Below are 25,771 nucleotides of genomic sequence, written 5' to 3'. Positions count from 1 at the left end.
ATCTGTCAATCTGTTTATTGATCTGCAGTCAATGCTCTTGGCTTCCCTCTGGCCCACTGGCAAAGATACCCTCAACCACAGAAAATCAGGAGCAAAACCCAAGGGCGTGCCCCAGAGACAACCCTTGTAACCACAAAATGAGGCTTCTGACACATCCCACATCCTCAGCCAGGGCTTCTCCAAGCACTTCGCAGAATCTAGGCTACAGCTTTCTCTGCAGTTGGGAAAACAGAAGTCACATTCAAGCAAGCCACAAGGGCCTGTGGAGAACCCCCATGCTCCCCAGCAATTGGCTCTGTGGTGTCTCCATGTTAGAGACACTCTCTCTTGTCAGCCACAGGGGAACAGGATTACCCAAGGGACAGTCACTGGTGGAGAGTAAAAGTTTCAGCCAGGCATTGACTAGGCCTGAGGCTTGCAAGGCTCTCCCACACCAAGCTGAGACTCCTGACCACACCCTTGCCAACTCCCTGCTCAGACTTGCTTGGTGCCCGTGGCCCTGGATCTGCTATACCTTAATTCTCAGGGCGCAGTGCCTGCCTTGTGGAGAACAGGAGGGAAGCCTACCCTGTAGGTGGACGGCGCCAGGAGAGCTACTTAACATGCCTCGCCAAGCCCAGCCCCGTCCTATGCGTCCATCGCTGGGGTGTGACCTCTGCCTAGCTGCTTGCTCTCTTGGAAACTTCCCAAGCCAGGAAAGAAGCTGTGAAAGTTCAAGGATTGGGAGAAGTCCATTTCCCTGTCCTGCTCTCTGCTCCCTACTGCCCTCTCACACAGAGAAGAGCCGGAAAAGCATCCCATTCTTCACTCAAGTTCCTTCTCAAGCCAGTCAATGAACCAACCCAGCTGCCAATAAATTACTAGTATAAAATGTTGTGTGTAGACATGGGCATACATGTTTTGTGCACGCACGGGCATACATGAACATCACATGCATGCATGTATAGTTATAAAGTCCAGCTGTTTTCCCTTGTCCCTATCTGGCCGGCAGCTTCGGACAAAAAGCTTCTAGCCTCCCAGCAGGACTCATCGCATCATGGGAGCCACATAGTTGGCAGGGAAGAGACCCAGTTTGTTGTGTAGACGGCCGGTCCACCAAGACGGGTTAGAGCTGTCCAGGACTTCAACCACCTCTCCACTTCGGAATCCCAGCTCATCCTCCTCCAGAGCCTCGAAGTCATACAGGGCCCGGGCCCAGCGCACTCGCTACAGGGGAAACGAGAGACATGCGGATGAGCTTGGAAGACTGGCCTTGGGAGCAACTGTCAGACAGCGGAACCATGACTCTATCCTGAGTCCCCTGGACCTTCCAGAAGGCTGATCTTGAAGCACTTTAGAGCAGACCTGGAATGCACAGCCCTGGCCACTAAGGTACTGGGACACTCACCAGCTTTGATATGGTCTTGTTTTGCTTTTGTGGACACTGGGACCTCACATATGTAAGATAGGTGCCCTACCACTGAGCCTGTCCTGAGACCAAGGGCACTGGGTCACCGGGACAAAGGTCACCCGTCTCCCACTACCGGAAGAGCAAGAACAGGGCAAAGCTCAACAGTCATATTGCAAACAGCAGCCTGAATGAGCTGCTGAGCCAGGCTGAACCCTCCCCCGAGAGGCTGCCTTGTGCTCTCCACTCACTCACCCCTGCCACCTGGAGCTGCACGGGGTCCGTATGTCTCCGTTGCATCAAGGTGGCATTCATCTCGCTGCCAGTGCCACAGTGTCCGTCATTTATGTCTAGGCTGCCTCCACGGCGGTCCTGGAGACACGCAATAGAGGGCTGTTATCAGCAGGGGCGTCTCTCACAACCTAACCCCAACCCTGTGCCTTGCTTGGGTGCAGTCGACAGAACTCACACCCAAGAACTCACACCCGCTGACCATCACCCCTCAGCTTGGAAAACGGACAGGCGGGAATCTGAGGGGACCTTAGATTCTAAAGAAGATGATGGGCTTCATTTATCCAGTGACATAGCAGCTATCTGGGAGTCATGTACCCATGCCTCAGGAACGCAGTTATCATCATCATCATCATCATCATCATCATCATCATCGTCGTCGTCGTCATCATTTGTGTGTATACATGTGAGAGCGTGACGGCGTGAGTGTAGAGGCCTGAGGTTGACATTGGGCATCTTCCTCTGTCACTCTGCATCCACCTGAAGGGATGTTACTGACCCTGGGACTCACTGATTCAGCTAGACTGGCAGGGCCATGAGCTCCTGGGACCTGCTGTTCACTCGCTTCAGCAATGAGGTTAAAGACGCGTTCCCCTATGCTGGCATTTATGTGGGTGCTGGGAATCTGACTGCAGGCCCTCTCGTTTGCCTACAAACACTTTCCTCCTTACCTATCTCTTTACGTGCCCACTCCCCCATTTTTTTCTTTTACTTTTGAGACAGGGTCTTGCTTTGTAGCTCAGCCTGGCTTTGAATTCACTATGTAGCCCAGGCTAGAGATGTGCTCTTAATCCACCTGCCTCGGTCTCCTAAATGTTGGGGTTATAGGTATGCACCACCACACCTAGCTTGTATGGTTCTTTTCCTAGTTAAAAAAAAAATTAGGAAAATGTACTAGTTTAGAGGAAGAACCACCTACTGTAATGTGCTAAGTGAACCGATGGAAAAGTGTCCAGGCATGCCGGGGTCGATCAGGGAAGGAGTCTGGAAAGAGGGGTTGCCTGGGCTCCAGCTTGAAGGAGGAATGGGACTGACCAGGGAAGCTCCATCAGGCCGACAGAACAGCTTGCAAAAAGCCAAAAAGAGAGGAAATGCACCGAGCCATGCCAATGACAAAATGTGGTGCCAGTTGCCGGATTATCTGTTCGCATGGTAGTGGGGGTTGGTAGCAGAATATGGACCTGGGGAAGCAGATACAGGCAGCTCACACAGGACCCTGTGCCCTGTGGAGGAATGTAGGACAAATGTCATCTTAGTGTATTGTCCATCCAGTGGCAATCCCATCTGGAACAGGCAGGGTTAGGTAAACAAGGCTGCTGCAGGTGTTAATCCGTTTTTCTTTTTATGGGTTAAGGGGCAAGAATTGGAATTCTGCTGACAGACTTAGTCTTTGGGGTTTGTGTGTGTGTGTGTGTGTGTGTGTGTGTGTGTGTGTGTGTGTGTGTGTGTGTGTGTTTTCAGTCTGGGAGCTATATGGGTTTTGGGTGGGTGGTTTCCATCACAGGGCCCAGAATCTTTCAGGAGGCTGGTCCAGGCCTGGGCCGTGGGGTGGGCAGGTCCTCCCTCCCTCCTTGCTCTGTCCCTTCCCTCTCTTCGGATACCTGGTGAAAAGGATGGTGCTGCGGATACCGCTGTGGAGGGGGCTGTGGCCCTGGTGGGAACTGAGGAGGTGGCTGCTGGTGCTGGTGGTACTGTTGGGGACGGGGAGGAGGGTTATCTGACAGCTTCCGGTTCATCAAAGGGCGGATTTCTTCTCCTACATTTCCACTTGGGTGAGGGCCTCCCTGGGACCTCCTATCCAGGCTGTTGCCCCGGTGACCCTGGAAAAGAAAACAGGGGCTCCAGAATCACCCTTTCCCTGGGCCTCCCCGTTCCTGTCCCTCTCCTGACAGTAACTGGGGGTGGGGGTGATAAGGCTTAAAGGAAATCTAAGGTTTGGACCTCCGCATGATCAAAAGTGGTCCCTGCATTCTCAAATCTTCCCTAGTTCATGAGTTCAGGCCTCTGGTTGACAAGTTCTATTTGGTCTAACCATTTCCATGTGCTCTCCACTCAATCCATTCCTACTGGGTTTGTTTTTCTCTTTGTAATCAAGCTTAAATATTCTACTTTTCAGGCAGAAAGGGACAGGTGATTTGAAAAGGACCTGTAGGCTCTGGGGAAGTAAACCCTCCCTTCCAAACCCCCAGCTGATTTGAAGGCTGGGATGCTACAATAATCAGAGCAGAGTGTGTTCCCATCCAGAGCACACCGGAAGTTCAGAAAGGAAAACAAAGGTCAACCGAGACCTTGTGGATTATTTAACCACAAGATAAACAATCCACATGTTGCCAAACTGCTGGACACCCTACCCTCCAGATAGCTCTGCTTTTGACTTTGCATAGCTTGGAGCTGTCATTTATAGCCTGGTGACAAGGACCCAAGACAGCAACATTCTGGCAGAGCCATGGAAAACAGGCCTTGGTGTCCCCTGTACCAGGAAGGAACAAGGCCTCTCGGCTTCATATTGTAACAGCTCATGAATCAGAAATACTTTATTGCTATTTTTATTGAACGAACAATTACATCGAAAGTTGGGCTCAGTATATACTAACACTGTACAAATATTAACTCATTTAATCCGGTTTAACGACAACTTTCCACTGCCTCTCTTATCTCGGAGCCCCGAATCCTAGTGAGTTAATACTTCTGTCCGTTTCCTGGTTAAAATAATCCACAAGATCTCAGTTGACCTTTGTTTTCTGAACTTCTGTGTGCTCTGGATGGGAACACCCTCCTCTCTGATGATTGTGGCTTCCCAGCCTTGAAAACAGCTGTGGTTTGGAAGGGAGGGTTTACTCCCCCAAAGCACACGTGTCCTATCCCTGGGGTTCCAGCTATGCTAGTGGATGCTTTTTCCTTTATTACGCCTCTGTCTGTCTGTCTGTCTGTCTGTCTGTCTCCTTCTCTCTCTTTCAAGACAGGGTTCCAAGACAGTGCTGGCTGTCCTGGAACTCACTCTGTAGACCAGGCTGGCCTCGAACTCACAGAGATCCGCCTGCCTCTGCCTCCCTAGCTGGGACTAAAGGCGTGAGCCACCACCACCCGGCTTATTACACCTATCTCTTAGAACCATGTTCTTTTCCCTGAGAAATAGTTTGTACTTTGTATGCGTACACATGTGTACATATGTGTGTGAGTTCCCTTGTGGAAGGCTGATTATCATGTCTTTGGTGCTTGCCTGCTGTGGACCAGATTCTGTGGTAGGGGTTGTGACTATGCCATATTCAATCTTCACAAAGGCCCAGTGAGGGAGGGAGAGACTATTATGCTTTTCATACTAAGATGAGAAAACACAAACTCAGGAAGCATCCTTTTATTGTTTGCATGTTATTGGATTTGAGGGCAGTGTCTTGCTTGCCCTAGCTGTCCTGGCATTTACTATGTAGCCTAGGCTGGCCTTGAACTTGCAATCTTCCTGCTTCTACTTCCCAAGTACTGGGTACAGTCATGTGCTACCATACCCAGCTTCAGAAAATGCTCTTTGAGAAAAAAGGTATTTTATTTGGGGTCTATGCCTGTGTATATGTATGCTACGTGTGTACAGGTGCCCAAGGAGGTCTGAAGAGGTCGTCAGATCCACTGGACCTAGAATTACTGGTGGTTGTGAGGCTCTAATGTGAGGCTGGGAACTAAACTCACATCCTCTGGAAAAGCAGCAAATGTGTTTAACTCCTGAGCCACCTCTCCAGGCCTCAGAAAAGCGTTCTGAACTTGACTAGGTGACACAAGCAGTCAGGAATGAAGTGGGATTAAACCTACACAGTACCTGTACTCCCCGAGGCCGTCAGGAAACTGCCTGGTGCTTTAGTCCTGACCCCTAGGCTACTCTCTAGTACTGCTGTCTGTCACCCTGATCCTTGAGCGGCTCCTGAGCTGGGCTGAGAACAGCGATGTAAGATCCACACATAACTGAACAACAGCACCTCCAATGTGAGCTAACGTGTATAGTGTATTTGCAGTGGGATTAGGGGTGATGGAAGAGATTGGGGGACACTAGATTTTCTTACACTCAAAGCCCCCTATTTATGCTGTCTTAAGGAAATAGGATCTGAGGACCTTCCAAAGTTGCCACACAGCTAGGAAGTGTTCAGCTTGGATTAAACCTGAGATCTGACTTCGGATCAGAATATCTTTTTTTTTTTTTTGGTGGCTTACACAGGAATTCAGGCTACCTGAAATCCCTGGCCTGGAGTTCATCCGGACCCGAGGCATACCTGATCTTCTTTGGTTCCATCTCGAAGGAAGATCTGCTTCTGTTTGGAGATGGAAGCTGTCCTGTAGTAGTCCACCAGCTTGTTTAGGGACGGGAACTTCTCAGTCCACAGGAAGTAACTGCCCTTGTTGTCTCTCATGACTTTGAAGTGCTGCACATCATCCTCATGCCTGGGGGATCAAGCAAACTCATTGGTGACCATGTCCCTGCTGGGTGGTCGTCTGTACCCAGAGACGGTGAAGTTTTGTTTGAGCAGGCATTGTATGAACATGTCTTGGGGGGGAGGGGGGTGACATAAACAAACATCTGTTCCACCCAGATAGGGCACCAATGACAGAACAAAGTAAAGATTCCACTCAAGTCTACTTTGGTGGTCCAACGAGTTTAATTATTGCTATGTATGGTACCAGGGACAACATACAAGCAGCTATACCACTGAAGAGAGTGTTTCTCTTCCCATGTCACTAGTAACTGTCTCCATATCCTGGGGGAGGGGGCTTGTGATCTTCTCCGCATTCCATGGTGGGACATCATTAGGCCTGTCTTGTGTAGGTCTCATGCAGGTAATCATAGCCGTTGGAAGTTCAAGAGGGCCATGGCCATGTCATGCCATTCATTCCACGGCAGCGGGAGAAATAGACATGGACAACCTGACCCAAGCTCTAGTAGCAGGTTTGTGGGAGGGACCGTCAACAGAATGTGATCAACGCGAGCTGGGATCTGTCTTGGATGATGGACAAACATTTAGAAGGAAAAAGTGGGGCTGGTGAGATGGCTCAGCAGGTTAAAGGGACTTCCTGTCAAGCCTGAGGACCTCAGTTTGATTCCCCCCAAAACACCAAGTCCTCCAAGTTGTACACACACACATGCACACGCACACACACGCATGCACGCACATCAAACAAACAAGTAAATGTAAAAAAGGTTGGGCAAGAAAAGAAAAATGTTCCAAATATCTTTACAATTTTATTTTGTTTTTAATGATGTGTATGTTTGTGTGAGTAAATGCCATGTGAGTGCAGGTACCTGTGGAAGCCAGCAGCTGGATTTCCTGGAGCTGGAGTTACAGGTGGTTGTGAGCCCTCTGATGTGGGTGGGTGCTGGGAACTGAACTTGGATCCTGTGTGAGAGTACTGTGCTCTTAACCACTGAGCCATCTCTTCAGACCCATTCCCAGTAAGGCCTGGGTAATCAAGGTGCTTTTGTAATGTTTATTTGAAGCAAGGCAACACCAGAGTTCTGTTCTCTGCTACAGACTGGCAGCAGAGGGCTGTTTTTGTTTGTTTGTTTTTGTTGTTGTTTTTAAAGACCCTGCTGTTTTCCTGTTGTCAGAAATGTCTTGACCCATCTCATCTTGATCTAGTCTAAGTTTATGTTTCATATAAATAAGATTATAAATTGTACTTTGTGGAAACACATTATATGGAGTTGTAGATTTTAACTGGAAAAGACCTTGGACATAGTTCAGCCTTCTGTTTTACCAATGAGGATGCTTGACTGAGAGAGGCCCAAGGGCTTAGTCAAGGTCAATGTGAATGCCTGGCAAACCTGAGGGAGAATGTCCGGTCTGATCCCAGTGAGCCTGGGTAAGCATGCTGACTGCTTTTAGATCAGTGCCTTTTGCTATCATTCTGAGTTAGGTGGCCAGGCACATCTGTACCGGGTTTGCAGAAATCTTACTGTAGCCATCTAAAAACAAGGGGGGGAGGGTTTACTATCAGCTCTGGTCTTACTCCACAGCCAAGTTGTCCTTCTTGGTTATAAAGTTTTGTTTTTGATGGTGGCATGCTGTGGATATCAATTGCTCTGTATGCTGTGAATGTGTTGCTCTGATTTGGTTGATAAATAAAATGCTGATTGGCCAGTAGCCAGGCAGGAAGTATAGTATAGGTGGGACAAGCAGAGAGGAGAATGCTGGGAACAGGAAGGCTAAGTCAAGAGATGCTGCCAGCTGCTGTTGCCATGAGAAGTACGATGTGAGGATACTGGTAAGCCACAAGCCACATGGCAAGGTATAGATTTATAGAAATGGGTTAATTTAAGATACGAGAACTAGATAGCAAGAAGCCTGCCATGGCCATACAGCTTATAAGTAATATAAGTCTCTGTGTGTTTACTTGGGTCTGAGCGGCTGCAGGCCCCATTGGGACTGGAGATAACTCCAGCTACAGTGGCACACACCTTTAATCCCAGCATTTGGGAGGCAGAGGAAGGTGGATCTTTGTGAATTCGAGGCCAGCCTGGTCTACAGAGTGAGTTCCAGGACAGCCAGGGCTACACAGAGAGACCTTATCTTGAAAAACAAAACAAAACAATAAATAATAAATAAATGGGTTGTTTTTTTTCCAAACAGGTCTGTATTTGCATGTTGCAGGTGCGTGAGTATTAGTGCTATCAGTGGCCACTTGCAGCAGAAAAATCAAGAGTTAAAGGGCTTTGGAGAGTAGAGATTCATTTGAAAGTTAGTGGAGGCTTCTTAAGGATGAATTTAGGGGTCTGTGTTTGGAGGGAACGAGAATTTTGGGCCTTTATTCTCATCATTTATTTGGGTTCTACTCATAACCAAGGGTAAGTAAGTCACTTCCTATCCAACTGAATCAGGGTGGAAACGGACACATGGCCATCACTGCTGATCTTCCTCAGGAATTTGAACATTAATAATGGCTCTTCTTCCAGATCTGGTATCTCAACTCATAGAGGAGGAAGTATTTCTTGTGTATAATAACTATTCTTCACTCAGTCCCTCCCAGCAATCACAACGGACATCATGTTGCTGCTTGACAAAACACCTACCCGTACACACATAATTTTACAGAAAAAGGAAAAAATAAAAATAAAATGGGTTTGATTGATAAGGTTTATTAACAGGGCAAAATTTCATCAATGAAGATCCAATGGGTTTAGAATTTGAAATTAAGTAATATTGGCTTGAGCTAATATTTATGATTGCCTAAGATATGAAGACGTTTTAGTTAAAGAGAATTAAGAGTACAGGGGCTAGTGACATGGCTCAGTGGGTGTGGTGGTTTGAACAAGAATGGCCCCCATAGGCTCATATATTTGCATGCTTAGCCACCAGTGAGTGGCATTATTTGATAAGATTAGGAAGCATGGCCTTGTTGGAGGAAGTGTGTCACTGGAGGTGGGCTTTGAAGTTTCGAAAGCCCATGCCAAGCCCAGTCTCTCTCTCTCTGCCTACAGATCAGGATGTAGCTCTCAACTACTTCTCCAGCACCATGTCTGCCTGTATGCTGCCTTGTTTCCTGCCATGATGATAATGGACTAAACTTCTGAAACTGTAAGCCAGCTTCAATGAACTGCTTCCTTTTATAAGAGTTGCCTTGGTCATGGTATCTCTTCACAGCAATAGAACAGTGACTAAGACAGCGGGTAAAGGTGCCTACCACCAAGCTTGATGCCCTGAGTTCAGTCCCTGAGACCCACATGGTTGAAGGAGATCCTCAATTCCCCAAACTTCTGACCTCCATATGTGCATATATACCCCTCAGCAGCCACGTACATACACATGCACACACAGTAAATATGTTCTTTACATTTTAGCAAGCTGTCAAGTTTGCTGATGTTAAGGAGCCCAAGGTATTTGTAAGCACGCTTGCGGCGCACATGCCTCTAGATGGCTGGTCCATCATTTATTAGTCCTTCCTACCTCCGTTTTTGAAGATCCTTTCTTTCTAAATAACAAAGCAGCTACAGTTTATCACAAGAGATTAGATTTCTTCACAGGAAGCAATAAAGCTTCACACCTTTTGAAATCTATCAACGAGTGCAGGGCAGCGCTGCCTATCAAATCCCCGGGCAGGAGGTGTGTCCTGTGCAGGCTCGGGGCTCCTTCCTCCTCTGCTATAAGCTGCATTTCATGCACTTTAGTTATGCGGTCACCAAGTCTGGCTTGCAGTCTTTGACATGCTGACCACACACGCTGTATTCAGATCTGGGGTTTCTCAGTTTAGGTCTGTGTCATGTCCCTGCCTGGACTGAGTCACTTCCTATAAGATGCAGCACAAGAGTTACAGGGTCAAAGGTCTTTCTGATCCCCTTCCCCAGAGGCTTCCCTCAACTTTACCCTGCTCTTCTCAGCTTGGCTTTGTCAGAACCTTGCTGCGTGGAAGCAGCCTGGCTCTGTGTCCGGCAGCTTCTCACAGCAGCGGCTTGGGGAATTGCTTTTCTCTTGCCTTTCTTCAGCCCTCTATTGACAGAACAGAAAAGGCTGAGGTTCAAACTTCCAGACGGACACAGTTAAGTGGAAGCTCCCTTTCCTCCTTCCACAGATGTCCCTTGATGTCTACAGGGTGTGCTCTGTTCAGAGCACACACATAAAGCAGATCAACTTGCTTTCCAGAAGTATCTGGGCTAGACAGGGAAGCAGATAAATACACACCTTTCCCCCCCCTCTCCAACTGGTTCTTAATATCCCTGGCTGTTCTGGAACTCACTCTGTAGATCAGGCTGGCCTTGAACTTACAGAGATCAGCCTGCCTCTGCCTCCCAAGTGCTGTGATTAAAGGTGTGTACCACTGCTACGTGCATCATTTTGAGCAGAAATCAATATATGGACGAGTTGAGGACGCATGTTTTGGGGAGGAAATAGTAATATAGTTAAAGAGATGCCACCATGCTCTATCATTGGGTAACCTACCAGCTTGAGCTGTGGCAGACTGAGAAGGGTCAAGGGGGGGTTGGGAGTAGCCAGTACCTGACAGAAATGGAGAAGTCTCCTGGGGAGCTCTGACTGGCCCTGATGATGAAGAATCCAATTTCCTTGCTCATGAGTAAGTTCTCTGCTTGGTGTCGAGAGAGGCCTTCATGGAACCACCTGTAGTGAGAGGACAAAAGAGTTCTTTGAGACACATGATGGTGATGGGGAGGGAGAAGGGACGTGGAAAAGATGTGACTCAAGGGCAGAGGCCAGGGGCCCTGAGTCGGCGTATGGGGCATGCATTTTAAAACTTAGTGATGGCACTCGTCAGCTTTCAGGGAAGCAATGGACCACTCCTCTGGACTTGCTCTCCTTGTGCCTTCTCTCCAGAAATTTCTCTCTAGCTTGTGAAACTTGAATCCTGCTGCACCAAAAATGGGGCCTTGTGGGAGTGACTCCCAGCGGGATGCGGCCTCCTGCCACTAGGAAGGGACATCAGAGGAGAGGAATTATGGGATAGAAAAGGGCTGCTGCAGGCATGGAGGCAGGGCTCCCAGTCAAACTGGTAGACAAGGCCTGGGCACCATGCCCTTCCTGAGATGCCAGTGGCATGGCACATTTCCCCAAGAGCATTCAGGACAGTTCCAGCTCAGGGGTCAGACTCTTTGGGCTAACGTGGGAGCCTCAGGGACTTGGATGGCCATGTCCAGCAGAGACTGCCAGGTGTCCAGGAAATCTTGCATACACTTGGAGATGAGAAAGTCTAACAGCAGCATTTCCAGCCAGCTTCTTCAGTTCTTTTGTGAGCTATTCCCTGTGCTCTGAGGTCACCCTCTACAAAAATCCAGACTGGAAACATCTTCGCTGAGAAAACAGAAATGGGAGAGAAACCAAATTTCCCAGAGCACAGTCAGGGTGGCAGTGGCTGGAATGTTCAAAAGAATCAAACACACCAGGTAAGGGGAACAGCGGCTGCAGCTTGGGGCAGGAAACCACACACTCCTCTTCACCCTAGAACGAGGGTTTCCCTCACGGCCGGCAGCGGTGGGACCCCATCACACTGCTTCTAGGTGGCTGCTCTAATTGCTGCCATCTGAAGGCTAATCAATGCCCAAGTCCCTTTAGGACACATGCATGGCAGGCCTCAGCTTTCCGACTCCCTTGTGCTTTCTAGAATTTGAGATCCTCGACTCCAGACTCAGATAACGGGAGGGACACTCTTCCTCCAGACCTGGGTGACAGCAGGAGGTTGGTGGTGCCCGGAGGGCTTGGAGCCTGGGGTTGCTGGTGTCTCACATCTCTTCAGGGGTGAACAACTGATGACCACATGTAGAAAACACCAGGGACAGGAGGAGGAGGAGGTCAGTGTGCTCCACAGCAGCCACGGCTCGAAGGAAAGCTTTCCGCAGAGGCAACAGGCAGGCAGGCATGTTTCAAAAAGCTACACCCTCTAACTGGAATTGAGCATGGGCTTTTTTTTTTTTTTAAGCTTTCCAAAATTTTTCATACATTTTGTATCAGACACAGGGGGCCAGGGGTTCAAGCTTCCTTGTTATTCGAAAGCTACTCTTTCATTTATTGACTTTTTTTTTTTGGTTTTTCGAGACAGGGTTTCTCTGTGTAGTCCTAGCTGTCCTGGAACTCACTCTGTAGACCAAGCTGGCCTTGAACTCACAGAGATCCACCAGCCTCTGCCTCCCAAGTGCTGGGATTAAAGGCATGCGCCACCACTGCCCAGCTATTTAACACTTCTTATTTATTATTATTTTTTTTGATGTAGTTAATTAATTACTTTGAAATAGGGTATCTCTATACAACCCCGGATATCCTGGAATTCACTGTGTGGATTAGATGGGCTGCGAACTCACAGAACTCTGCCTGCCTCTGCCTTTCAAGTGCCTGGAATCAATGGTGTATACCACCACACTCAACCTATCATTTGGGGGTTATTTTTTGAGATAGGGTTTCATGTAGCCCAGACTGACTTCAAACTTGTTATATATTATAGGCTGGCTTTGAACTTCTGATTTTCCTTCTGCTAACTGCAAGTGCTGGGATTACAAATGGCTCCGACCTGGGCTGGGTCTGACAGCTTTTATTGACCATCTCTGAACTCGTGGGACCGTTTTCCTGGTGCTAGGAAAATAGTGGTGAACAGAACAGACAGGCAATGGCACTCTCAGGGAACTGACATTCTGGGTGGCTCAGGAGACATGGGATAAACAACAGAATAATCAAAATGGCATGCCAGGGGACTGTGAGCCAGGAGAGAAAATGGAAACAATGTGGATAGGGTGCTGGGGAGGAAAGTCATTTAAAATGGTCAGGGGAGACGGCTCCATCAGCAGTGTGCTTGCTGGAGGCACTGACAGCTGCATCTGAATGTGGTTGCGGGAGGTGCTGGTCCTGTGGAAATGGGCCCAAGGGAGGGAGAGGAACCAAGGAGCTCCTCTTCTGGTGCTTTCCCTGTCTCCCACACACCTGGGAGGATGGTGGCAGAGCTGAGAGACAGGTGGGAGAGTGACTGGCATGAAGTGGCCTCCCCCCTCCTAGATCACAGGGCCACTAAGGGGCCATTGGAGGTCAGTGGTCAGCCTTGTGGTTCAATGGTCTCTTCTGGGTCATGGAAAGTGACACCAATGCCCCTCATTAGAGTCATCAACATGACTATGATTTTTTTTTCTTTTTTATAAAGCCTAGACTCTTGGGGCTAGACCCTGGCTCTGAGACAAGATTAGATTTCTATCTAACCCTTGTGGTCAATTCTTGAGACAAACAGAGCCCAATCTCAGTGTTTCACTTCCTCTTTCTGGGGGGAATTTCCCTTCCCCGTCCCCTCTCTCTGACTGGGGTGAGCAAGAGGAGACAGTTTGGGATCCCTGCTTAGGGTGGAACGCAATGTTAGGCCATCGTGGAGAGGAGCTGTTCGGGAATGGCTTTTGAAATGGGATGTCCAACAGTGCCCCCTTTGGAATTCTTGGAGATTCTGCAGCTGCATTCATTATAGGTGATTTTCAACTCACAAACTCATTTTTTATATATATATAAAAAAAATTTTAAATAGGCGATCCATGCACGCGGTGTAAACTTCAGAAGGGAATGTGATGCCATGCAAATAAATCTACCTCCCACCCTGGCCTTCCGCTGTGAGGTTCTGGAGGCTGGAGAGGGAGCTCTCCAGAGGCAGCCATTTCTGACAGTTCCTTGGGTATGCATGGATAATTTTAGTGAGGACTGAAAAAGTAAGGGGAGCATGTGTGGGTAGACCCATCTTGGCAGGCTGGAAATACTTACTCAGGAAACTCAATATCTATAAAATTCTTAGGCACATATCCTTCTTGGCTTCGGAGCTCCGCCTTCAGCCACTCCTCTTGGTTGCTCAGTATCTAGGGGGAGAGAACAAAGGACAAGGACTCCCGTGAGAGACACCAAGCGGCAGGAGGGGGCTGAAGGGCAAAGAGGAAATAATAAGCCTAAGGACCCGGATGGGACATCAGCTCTAGGGCTTAGTGGGGAAGGCGGGGGGCACCACGGGTTCAGTCTCTGATGTGTGATGGTGTGTGACTGCTTTTTACACCACTCTTTTTCTCCACTGGAGGCCACCAACTCACGTCACCCCATCATAGCTCAGATCTAGCACTCAGACAATGCCCTGAATCCTTTCTTACGATTTCAGTTTTTCACACTTATTTGTTTATGTGCCTGCATCTGGGCATGTGGACAGATGTGCCACAGCATGTCTACTGGAGGTCAGAGGTCAAGTCCTCGTGGTCCTCTCCTTCCACCTTGTGGGAACAAAGTCACTCACTGAGCTATCTTGTCAGCCTCTAATTCATTAGCTAATTTTTTTTTCAAGGCAGGGTTTCTCTGTGTAGTTTTGGTGCCTGTCCTGGATCTCACTCTGTAGACCAGGCTGGCCTCGAACTCACAGAGATCCGCCTGGCTCTGCCTCCTAAGTGCTGGGATTAAAGGTGTGTGACACCACCACCCAGCTGGCTTTGAACTCTTGATCTTCCTGCTTCTACTTTCCAAGTACTAGGATTATAGAGGTAGACCACCATGCCTGACTAAAAATTTATTTTTAAACAAGGAGATTAAAACTTAGATATCTAATCGAGACCAGCTTTCTAAACTATAATGTTTATATTCCTATTTTGAATTTTGAAAATTGGGACAGGATTCAAGGTGCCTGGGATGATAGTACAGGTATGGCGTCTCATGTCTGTTATCTCAGCATTCAGGAAAGTGAGGCAGGAGGATTTCCATCAGTTGGAGGCCAGCCTGAGCTATGTTGTAGCAAGTTCCAGTCCACAGAGTGAGAACTTGAGTGTGAGGGGGTGGGGGAGAGGGGAGTGCTCTCTACAGAGACACTTTTGGGATGCCCTCTATAAACTTGGAGTCAGATCCTAAACAAAACCAAGAGTTCCATCTCGTTACTACAGGACCCACCTCGACTGCCACCCACATGTGGTCACCTGCCTTGGTCGCTCACACTACTCAGCAGACATGACTGTATGTGTATTCAAAAAATGGGACACCCTTGAAAGTATTTGCTATCTCCACTGAGAATGTTTCTAAAGGATGTGGGCCTAGACCAGCACAACGACTCGACCTAAGGGTGGCCGGCCGCATAAGAGACTGGGAAACCTGTTGCCACCAAGTCACTGGAATCTCTTTCCAATGGCCCCTCCCCCATTTCCGGGCTTGGAGGAATACCAGCTCTTTGATATTGCTTAGGTCCTTGTTTCTCTTTCCCGGAGCTGAACGCGGTTTCATGGGTGGAGATGCTAGGGTAGGTGGAGAAGCAGAGGGAAGATGGGGAAGACTGCCTGGAGACCTCTCCAGCCGAGGCAGTGAGCTAATTGGGTTAAATGGGATGACTGAGGACCCACTTTTGTGGTGCGTTCTTGGAGTTCAGTGTCTCCATTCTAGCTGGGGTTTAACTAGGGAAGTTAGAGGTACAGGGCCTTGTGGTTAATGATGCTGGATTTTTACCTTCAGATTTATAGAGAACCCCCAAAAGATTCTAAGCCAGGAAATGACAGTAAGAATGAGAGTTGAAGAGGAGCTTTGAAGATGAGCTGGGGGTGGGGTAAAACCCGGGGAGGAACAGAAGGAAGATGGGTGTTGCCCACCGGGCAAGGGATAATGGGGTCTGAGCTAAGAAGAGGCAAGGACCTATTTCGGAGGATTCGAGGAAGTAAAATCAGGCAGGATTCTGTAACCATTTGGGGTAGCTGAGGGAGAAGGGGATTCTGGGAAAACTTTGGATTTCTAGCTTGGGAGACTGAGTGGGTGGTGATGTCTTTACTGAAATAGAGAGGAGAAGGAGGAGCAGGAGGGACTCGTGGGCTTCAGCTTGTAGCGGATGAATTCCAGTTGAATTCTTCAACTGAGAAGAAAAACTCAGTGAGCTGTGGATGTATGTGTTGGACGTAGGAGAGAGCCGGGGGCCGGTGACTGGGGTTTCCAAGAGTCATCCAGAAGGGTAGGAGTGGAAGCCCTGGGTCCCTCGGATTTCTCTCTCCCACAGCAATAGCCAATCCTCCCTCCCTCCCTCCCTCCCTCCCTCCCTCCCTTCCATTGACAGGGTTTCATATAGCCTAGGCTGACCTCCAAATCCCTGTGCAGCTGAGGGTGGTCTTGAATTTCTAATCTTCCTGCCTCTATCCTCGGAGTTCTGAGATTATAGGCAAATATCACCACACCCAGCTTACGCTGTGCTGGGAATAGTCTCCAGCTCCCTGCATACTAGGTGAGCTCCCTACCAGCCGAGCCACACCCCCAGGCCTAGGAGCTATTTATTTTATTTTATTTTTCTCTTTTCAGACAGGGCCTCACTGTGTAGCCCTGGATGCCCTGGAATTTACTATGGAGACCAGGCTGGTCTTGAACTCATGGAGATCAGCTTGCCTTTGCTTCCCAAGAGCTGGGATTAAAAGTGTGCACCATCATGTCTGGCATTACTTCTAATATCACTGCTAAGGTTGAAGAAAAGGGACCGTGCCATCAGGGTTGGAACAAGGAGACCTGGTTTCTGGTTTGAGCTCTGTCACTAGCTGTGTGACACAGGACACATCAATTAGCCATTTGAAAAGTGGGGCCAATAACAACCCACTCGAGCCTCACAGAGCTGAGGTGAGGACAGACAGAGCTCTGGCACAGAAACACCCTTCTGAAGGTATATATTCTCTTATTGTTGTTGTTTGTTTGTTTGTTTCAAAACAGCGTTTTTCTGTGTAGCTCTGGCTGTCCTGGAACTCACTCTGTAGACCAGGCTGGCCTTGAACTCACAGACATCCTCCTGCCTCTACCTCCTGAGTGCTGGGATTAAAGTTATGTGTCATCACTGCCCAGCTGGTATATATTCTTTAAAAAAAACAAAACAAAACATATATATATAATTCTGCTCAGTGCAGTATCTTTATGAGCGAAGACTCCAGTTCTGAAAGACATGGAAGGGTTTGCAATCCTTGCAAGCATTGTACATGAATGTTTGGGCTGTAATCATTTGTTCTGTAGCAGTAAAAGCGTGTCCCATATTTGTGCTCAAGAATTGCTGAGAACAGAAAATTTTCTAACATCAAATGGCTTTGCTGAGGATGGGTGTGGGTCTGTGTATGCCGAGGGGAGCGAGGGGGTGGGGAAGCACACGATCTAGGTCAGGGGGAAGGCGAGGCAACTCAGCAGTGGCATCTTCTATCCACTCAAAAAGCTCAAGAACATTTCCCTCCATGCACTGCTGTCAGCTTTGGAATTCGTTTCTCCTACCACAGGGGACCAGGGGTGGGGGCGGGGGCTGTGTGTGTGTGTGTGTGTGTGTGTGTGTGTGTGTGTGTGTGTGTGTGTGTGTGTGTGTGTGTGTGGTTTGGCCCGGGTAACCAATGTCAAATCCAAAGCGAGCAGGAGTGAGGTGAAAGACGCCATTTGGAAATTGGCTTATCACAGTACGAATCACACTCTGTACTTCGTTCTCTGACCCGAAACAAGCTGCAATCTGAGTAATCATGCCTAGTACTCATCTACCTCCTCTAGAAACTAAAGATTGTCCCCGACAGCCAGCTAGCCAGCCAGCCATTTGTCTTCACCACCTGGGGCTTGATCTACCTGAGATTGTGTTTCCAGAGAGGTGAATTTCCAGGCATTTTATGGGAGTATAGAACTGTTTTTTTTTTTTAAATCTCATTTTCTGCAAAGAAAAGTTTTTTTTCTTTTCTTTTTTTTTTTTTGAGGGGTGGTGGCTTCCTCCTGCTGCTGTGGGCCCTGAGCCCCAAAGCTTCCTGTTCTCATCTCTCCATCAATTCAGTTCCCCCTATCTCTTGTAACCATCATGTAAACCTGAGCAAGGAGCTCAGCCCAAACACACGAAGTTCTACACTTAAATTGCTGTATCGTCTTTCTTAAAATGTTCCCTAAGAGAATAATTTTCTAGGTTACATGGCCTGAGCATCAGCTAGATGTGGGAAGAGAAAGGCCAAAAGTACAGCTGGGGAAAAATGTAAAATTGGATGGAAGTACAGCTCTTAGAGGCACAGTGGAAAGCTGCAGCCCCGAGAAGTTGATTGTGTGGGATTAAGCCGGTGGTTTTAGGCCTCTCTTAGTCTTAGAAGTAATGAGGTCGACTTAGACACATTACAGAAACAGGTAGGAACAAACTGGGTCAAAAGCCAATTTTCAAAGCTGCTGGCAAATTCCAATGTAGATCTGTGCCCTGTGTAGCTACAGGTACGAACGCGAAAAATGTGATTCCCAATGTCCTTTCCAACTGTTTTTCTCCCCAGCAAACATGGATCTAGCCGTTTGGCAGAGGTTCCTCATCCACCATCTTGTCTACCATCCCATGAGGATCAGCACCTAGTAAGCACCTATTGTTTTAGCTGGAATGCAGAGAATAAGCTGGAGAGAGTCGCTGGCGGCTAAGCCAGCCCAACACTTCTTTGCACTTCTCTAATGAAAAAGTCTGTTTAATCTTAAGCACTGAAGGCCAATCAAGAAACTTGAGCACCTCAAAGTGAGTTTCTAGGGCACTCCAGAACTGCCCTTGAAATGGTTTGCAGGAATCCCTGGGTGTGGTGTGTTTTCTGCCTGAGGATGGGAGTGATTGACATGGTCACTAATGGCCGCCATTCAGAACCAGAGTTCTGTCACAGGCTCTCTGTGTTTCGTCTTCTACAGCTGCAACGTGCAGAATGTGAAAAGGTGGGCGGGGTTGACTTTCTGATGGAATCCTAAATGGCCGCTTAGATGCCATTTCCCAGGTCGAGACATGTACACTGGGTCCCTATTTGGGGATGTGACTTGTGCCAGATGCTAAGAAGGCACAGAGCTGAGCTGGAGTCTTTCTGCTCTCAGGGAGCTCACCAATGGAAGAACCCACCATTCATTCATTCATTCATTCATTCACTCACTCACCAAATATTAGTAAGAAGTAACTTTCTGCTCCTAGAGATGCTAAAGTATGTGTGGCCCATCCCTATAAAACTTTGGCTAGTGGGGTAGCTAACAGGGAAATGGACAACTAAGATCACATGTGGTAAGTAACGGTGATGGTGTAAGATGGCCCTGGAAGTACAGCCTGAGGCCAGGAGAGGGGTTGGCTTTGCTTGGAACAGGGGTAGTAAGGAAGGGAGAGGATCAGTGAGGGGGTCTCTGGAAAGATGGTCATGTATAAAAGGACACTTGGAGAATGAGGCGGAGCCTGAGAAAGGATGATGTATACTGGGAGGGAGAGGGCGGCAGGGAGAGTGTGTCCTCAAAGATATGTGCCATGTGTATGTGTGCACACAGGTGTGCCTGTGTGCGAGCGTGATGAGCCTGGAAAGTGCGTTGGAGTCAAATGGTTTAGATTTCAATCAATTGTTAATAGGAACCCTGAGTACTTTTGAGCAAGGAATGATATGATCTGACTTGTCTTCTAGAAAAGTCCTTCTGGGACCAGTATGAAGAGTGATTGAATGAGGAAGGGGCAGGAGGCAGTGAGGTCAGTCAGGGGGCTGTGATCGTCTGAGCAGGGCAGAGAGAGCAGGAAGGCATGCTCTGGTGATAATATGGCCATCATCTGCTCAGTCTCTGCTCTGGGCCAGGGCCGTTACCTTTAATGACTTTCCTGGACTCTGCAGGATAGGTAACGCCTCCACAGACAGAGGTGGACACGGGGCCGAGGCCCGAGCCATACAGCTCACAGGCTGGGAATTGAATCCATATTCATATGGTTGCAAAACCTGTGTTCCTTTTTCCAGCATCACACATTATTCCCCCTAATGGAGAAGAGCCTCCCTTGGGGGACTTGGAGAAAGAAATGCATTTAGAACAGATAGTGTACAGGAAAGACAGAGCTCCACCCAGGCCCCGGGCGCAGTCACTGTCTACCTGTGTGATCTTGACATGTGGCTTTACATTTACAGAGTGGAGAAAGCAACCTCCTGGGTTTGCTGAGATGCTACAGGGTACACACAGCCCCTGTGCCAGTCCTGGCTTGCAACAGGAACTCAGCTGGTGGCGAGGACTAGCTTGGATGGAAGTTAGGGTGGGGTGGGTAAAGGGGGTTGTGTGAGCCTGGTGTCAAGGGCTGGAGTCTACGGGGTAACATTTAGCAGAAAACTGGTTCTGGGGTTCAAGGCAGAGGTTAGTGAGGGAACAAGGTGCAGACTGGAGGATCTTTAGTATAGAGCCAGAGAAAGGGGGTGAGGTGCTCCAAAGAAAGGAGGAGAATCAGAAGGCCAAGGGCAGAGCTTCGGGGAGGTGAATATATCTGCTTAGAGAGAGCACAGGAGTGCTCACAAACAAGACCCATAGGAGAACTCAGGAGAGGAAAGGGAGGGAAGAAAGGAGGGAGGGAGGAGGGAGAGAGGGAGGGGGAGAGACAGGAGTGCTACTGAGCAAGGGAATGAGCTCCAGGAGAGGGGCAGCCAGTAGAGTCTCATTCCATAGGAGTCTTGGAAGAACATTCTAGTCACATGAAGGAGGTTGCAGCATGTGCTGGGTAGTTTTTTTGTTAACTTGGCACAAGTTGGAGTCATCTGGGAAGAGGGAATGTAAATTGAGAAAATGTCTCCATCAGATTGGCCCATAGGCAAGTCTGTGGGGGCATTTTCTTGATTAATGATTGATGTGTGTGTGTGTGTGTGTGTGTGTGTGTGTGTGTGTGTGTGTGTGTGTGTGTGTGTGTGTGTGTGTAGGGGGATCCAGCCCACTGTGGGCGGTGCCATCCCTGGGCAGGTGGGTTATATAACAAAGGTAGCTGAGTAAGCCATGAATCAGAAAGCAGCATTCCTCCATGGTCTCCATGGTTTCAGTTCCTGCCTGGAGCTGTGGCCCTGGTTTCCCTCAGTGATGGACTTTGATATGTAAGCGTAAGCCAAATAAACCCTTTCCTCCCCAAGTTGCTTTTGGTCATGGTGTTTATGACCGCAACAGGAAGCTAGCCAGGACGCGAAGTAAAGGGCTGACTTCAGAGGGCCTTGGAGCCAAGAGAGGAAGTGGAGGGCATGCAGTGCGGAGAACTGTTTCCATCTGGGCAACAGAGGAGAGAGAATCGATAAGGAGTCAGGCTGGGAAGCACAGCCCAGGGAACGTTCCGTTGCTCGTTTTTTTTCCCTTCCACTCCTGTGTGTAACAGAGGAGAATGAACGGGGAGCTTGAGCAAGGCCTTGAGTTCTGTGTGTGATCAACATAAGGACGGGAGCTAGCGGGAGCCGTGGGCGCTCCATCGTGGCTGGCATCTGAATGGTCACAATGCCCCATAGAGGAGGGAGGGAGGAGGGACTTTTCATCACATGACCAATGTCTCCGTGACTCCAGTGAAAGCCACCTTTTCCTCCATCAGTAGCCTGGACATATTTTGGCTTATAAAATGTCAAACTTGGGACACTGTGGGGTCAACCACATCGCTAGCTCTTCCAAGCCGAAAGCAGTTAGAAGGGTACACCCTGGGGGTGGGGGGCTTAAGCGACAACTGGAGCCATTCTATTCTGCACGCAGGTGCTCTGTGGACCCTTTCCAAGCTGTCCTCTAACACCTCCACAAGGGCCTTCGGATTGCCCATAATTCTCTGGGGCAAGATACAACAGTGGACTCGGTGACGGGCAGACACGCGAGAGGGCCACCTGGGCAGCTGAGGACAAGAGCTGAGGGATGCTCTTGGAGGGTGCCCTGAGGTCAGACAGGGGCCCGCGGCCACCTCAGGCTCCTGTCCTGTGGACAGGCTTACATTCTCTTGTGAATCACAAGGGAGTAGGTTGATGCACACCTGAGATGCGGAAGAAGCCCAAGGCCACTTCCGCTCTGCAAGTGGCCGCTACAGCTCAAGCAGGGCTTGTAAACAATTGTTAAGGAGCCTCTTAGTGGCTGGGTGTGCGTGGCCTCTGTTGAGCCACCTCAGGCCTGCTGCCTCTCGCTGGCTGCCTCCACCTGCACCCTTTTCGTGTGGAGCCTGGCCTTGCCTTTCTGTGAGTTTGATAGCTCCTGATGTTCATACTTACTGCCATTCTTCCACACTACTTCGAGGTAGACTCTCATGTTTCCCACCCGTGTTCCTGAGCACTGAGCTGACAGCATCTACGACAGCCCAGCAGAGGCTTGTGTTGCCCACTCCACGCCACAGGCATGGCGGGGGGAGGAGGGTGACTTATACCACCTAACCCGGTGTCTAGCACATGGGTGCCCAGAAGGAAATGCTTGGTGGGGATGTGGACTTATCTTTTCATGAAACTGCATCGGGCTGTGCTCAAAGCAAGACTTCTTAAGAATGGTTGCTCTGGGGCTGGAAGAGGATTCAGGCAGTAAATAGCCCACCATGCAAGCATAAGGTCCTAAGTTCAGATCTCGAGGACCCACCCAAAAATCTGGGTGCAGATGTGTGTGTCCACAATCCCAGCACAGGGGAGGTAGCGGCAGGTGGATCCCTGGAGCTCGCCGATCAGCCTGCCTAAGCCGGATCAGTGAGCTCCAGGTTCAGTGAGACATCCTGTTTCAAAAAAAAATTAAGGTGGAAGCCGGGTGGTGGTGGCACACGCCTTTAATCCCAGCCCTTGGGAGGCAGAGCCAGGCGGATCTCTGTGAGTTCGAGGCCAGCCTGGTTTAGAGAGCGAGGTCCAGGACAGGCAAATTACACAAAATTACACAGAGAAACCCTGTCTCAAAACCATCCCTCCCCACCAAAAAAGGTGGAGAGCAAAGGGAGAAGACACCTGATGTCAACTCCTGGATTCTACACTTATATGTACACATGTGCACGGGCGTGCATATACATGTGCACATGTACGTGTATGCATGTCCACCTGCATACATACACACATGAACATATACACAATGACTCTTCCGTTTACCCAGCAGGAATCTGGGATGCTATCGTGATGAAGGACGTAACACTTGTGTCCTCTATAGCAAAGGCCCTACACATGTCTCCCTTGTCCCTCTGTGTGTCTTCCAGGCAGTACTAATGGGGTAAGGCTTGGCATTGGCTAAAAAGCTTTGTCTACACATGGGTGGTCGGGAGGTGACCCTAGACAGAAACTTTGAGACTTTCTATCCCTCTCCTTTTCCTTCTCTCTCTCTCCTCTCTCTGTCTTGTTTTTGTTTTGAGATAGGGTCTCATGGAGCCCAGACTGACTTCAAACTCACCAGGTAGCCAAAGCTTCCTCCTGCCTCCACCTCCTGAGTGCCAGGATTAGAGGCATGTTCTCACATCTGGTTTTGAAACTCTCTTTTAAAGACAACACTAAGAGTTTAAAAAAAAAAAAAAGAACTGTGCACATTCTTTCAAAGACAAAGGTATAGGTTGTTAGGTGGCCTCAGTGACCAGGCTCAGGGAACCTCAGCCCCTCACCATTCCCCTGGGACCCCACATCACCTACCTTCAGAATATCTCCAGTGTGAAAGCTCAGTTCGTCTTCACCCGAGGCCACGAAATCAAACTTGGCGACGGCTTCCATGTCTTGACAAGAAGCTGGAAGAGAAACAGTGTGGTCATTGTGCCTTTCCACCAGGGACGGGTTGCAAAGCAGATGGTACTGCCTGGCAGGCTCAGCGGTGGGCAGGAGGGTGGCCCAGTGCATGTCTGCAGGCTGGAGAGCTAGGCTCAGGCAGCCGAGAGGGCCGTGCAGGGCCAGAGCTCATGTTTGCAACAAGAGCTGCTGCAGCCTTCCAGATCTGGTTCCCAGAGTCATTCTCTGAACCTCTAGACACCAGGAGTGGGAACTACAGCCAGAGACAGCCCAGCCCCTCTCCCTCCAGCTCCCTTGGCCTGCTGTGGCCGGCTGCCGCTTCTGGGGGGCATCTCTGTTTCTCGATGATAAGGACAGAAGGCTTGCTATCAACTGGAAGTTGAGGCCCAGGGGGCTGGAAAGACTGCTCAGTAAACACTGTCCCTTGGCAGCTATATTTAACCAGGCGGGTGTTAATTAGACAGATGCCATTTTCCCTTTTACATCTGAATCATTTAAGAGAATTAGACAGTATTGGCCAATGGGGAACTCAGCGTCCTTCTGCCCAGTTTGACAGCAGGACGCATTTCGGTTTTTGAGCCGGGAAACCCAGTCTGTCCGATAGCTTATCTTAACATCATGATGTAACCCGAGAACATTTCAGAAATTTCCATTTTGATGTTTCTGAATTGAATTAACGTTCCTCCCAATAACACCCATGTGCTGTTCACTATGTCCACTTATATCCGACATTTTATGAAAAAAAAAAAATTGAAGGAGCTGGTGGTAATGTCACAAAGAACAGAGTGGAATACTAGTGGGGGGTGTGTGTGTGTGTGTGTGTGTGTGTGTGTGTGTGTGTGTGTTCGTGAGTATGATCTTGGCCAAGTAACTAAACCTCTGGGAATCTATCCCCTCATCTTTAGAATGAAAAATCTTAATATTCAGTGGATCAAGTTGTAAAACGGAGTTAAGTAACAGTTGCAAATACTATACACAATACAGCTAAAGAGTATTTATGTTTTTACTCTTAACTGCTGAGCCATCTCTCCAGCCCAGAGAGTGTTTGTGTTTTTAAATGATTTATTTATTCTTATTTTATGTGCATTGGTGTTTTGCCTGCATGTATGTCCCTGTAAGGGTATTGGATCCCCTGGAATAGGAGTTACAGATAGTTGTAAACTGCCACGTGGGTGCTGGGAATTGAACGTGGGTCCTCTGGAAGAGCAGTCAGTGCTCTTAACCATTGAGCCATCTCTTCAGCCCCATGAGTATGTTTTCAAGTAATTTTATTGGCTGAGAGGTGGTTCTCTTGATGGAGTACTTGTCTAGCATGCATGAGAAGTTTGATCCCCAGCGCCACATAAACCAGCCATGGCAGTACACTCCTGTAATCCCAGCACTCAGGAGGCAGAGGCCAGAGGATGAGAAGCTCAAGGTCAGCCTTGGCTACATAGTGACTAGGAGGCCAGCCTGGGCTACATGGCATCCTGTAGCGAGATAACAACGATAATCCTAATTTTATGGGACAAATCTCTCCCCAGCTGAGGCAGCCTGAAGTAGAAAAAAAAAGACAATGTCGCCTGTCTCCTACAAACTATTCTCACTGACTGTGGCACTTAATCAGCAGGACTGTCACATTCTCTGATCCTCTGCTAAGACAGCTTACTGTCGGGGCAGCTGTCTGGAAAGCTGTGGTTTGGCATTTATGCTTTACAAAATTTCACTAATTCTCAAGCCCTTTGGGTGAGTTAATAAGTTAACCCTCAGACCTAGTGATCAGGAAACTGGGGCTGCAAATAGTTTCCTCAGAAACTCCTTATCCCTCTCAACAAGATCTGGGGACATCAGGAAGGTGGCAGCAGGTGGCAGGGTGCAGCAGGGAGCCCTTGGCGGATTAGAGCCGACTGTGGCAGGGTGATAGGGAGGGGCTCAGGACGCTGACTTCCGACGTCTGCTTCGCTGCTTTGTTTCCCGAAGGCCATTTGTGAGATGACTATTACCAGTCTTCAAAGATGGGTAGCGATGGAAGCATCACTCAGGAGCCAAATAAAATGCCATCCTTGACTCTCTGTGCTCTCCCCCCAGTCACCACTTGTCTCCACACAGCGGCAACACAGATACCTTCCTTTTCGTACGCTTTCTTCAGGATCTGTCCGCTGGAGGCTAATTAACACGTTGGTGGCCTAGGTCAACCCACTGAGCAGGGAGGAGGACTCTGCCCTTCTTCCTTAAGACTAAATGCGTTTGGCTGAATT

At 48.8% G+C, this 25,771-nt stretch overlaps 1 protein-coding gene and 1 long non-coding RNA gene across 2 annotated transcripts in view; one reads left to right on the top strand and one right to left on the bottom strand.

Annotated features, from left to right (window-relative positions):
- Grap2 (GRB2 related adaptor protein 2) lies at positions 1-23,814 on the bottom strand. Its single transcript, XM_052748387.1, has 7 exons — positions 23,445-23,814; positions 13,885-13,976; positions 10,648-10,767; positions 5,935-6,103; positions 3,280-3,498; positions 1,643-1,759; positions 1-1,206 (listed from the first exon to the last, which is right to left on the bottom strand). The coding sequence occupies exons 1-7, from the start codon at positions 23,643-23,645 to the stop codon at positions 1,027-1,029; spliced, it is 1,098 nt and encodes a 365-aa protein (XP_052604347.1). The 5' UTR covers positions 23,646-23,814; the 3' UTR covers positions 1-1,026.
- LOC128116793 (uncharacterized) overlaps positions 15,965-25,771 on the top strand; it is a 28,377-nt gene continuing 18,570 nt past the window's right edge. The window contains exons 1-3 of the long non-coding RNA XR_008220594.1: positions 15,965-16,078; positions 16,420-16,771; positions 18,372-18,447. This is a non-coding gene — a long non-coding RNA (uncharacterized LOC128116793). The remainder of the gene's footprint in view (positions 16,079-16,419; positions 16,772-18,371; positions 18,448-25,771) is intronic.

Source organism: Peromyscus californicus, unplaced genomic scaffold (assembly GCF_007827085.1).
Source record: "Peromyscus californicus insignis strain IS unplaced genomic scaffold, ASM782708v3 Scaffold_20__1_contigs__length_68692818, whole genome shotgun sequence".
NCBI classification, from domain to species: Eukaryota; Metazoa; Chordata; class Mammalia; order Rodentia; family Cricetidae; genus Peromyscus; species Peromyscus californicus.
Note: the sequence above shows the minus strand (reverse complement) of the source record. Positions and strands in the feature narration are given on the sequence as shown.

Bases quoted from the DNA above. Each gene is read 5' to 3' on its own strand.
- Grap2 (XM_052748387.1), bottom strand. From the start codon at position 23,645: ATGCACTGGGCCACCCTCCTGCCCACCGCTGAGCCTGCCAGGCAGTAC. The intron at 6,104-10,647 runs GTACTGGCTACT...TTGATCCCCCAG, and splicing joins GACTTCTCCATTTCTGTCAG to GCATGAGGATGATGTGCAGC. The intron at 3,499-5,934 runs GTATGCCTCGGG...TTTCTTTTCCAG, and splicing joins ATGGAACCAAAGAAGATCAG to GGTCACCGGGGCAACAGCCT.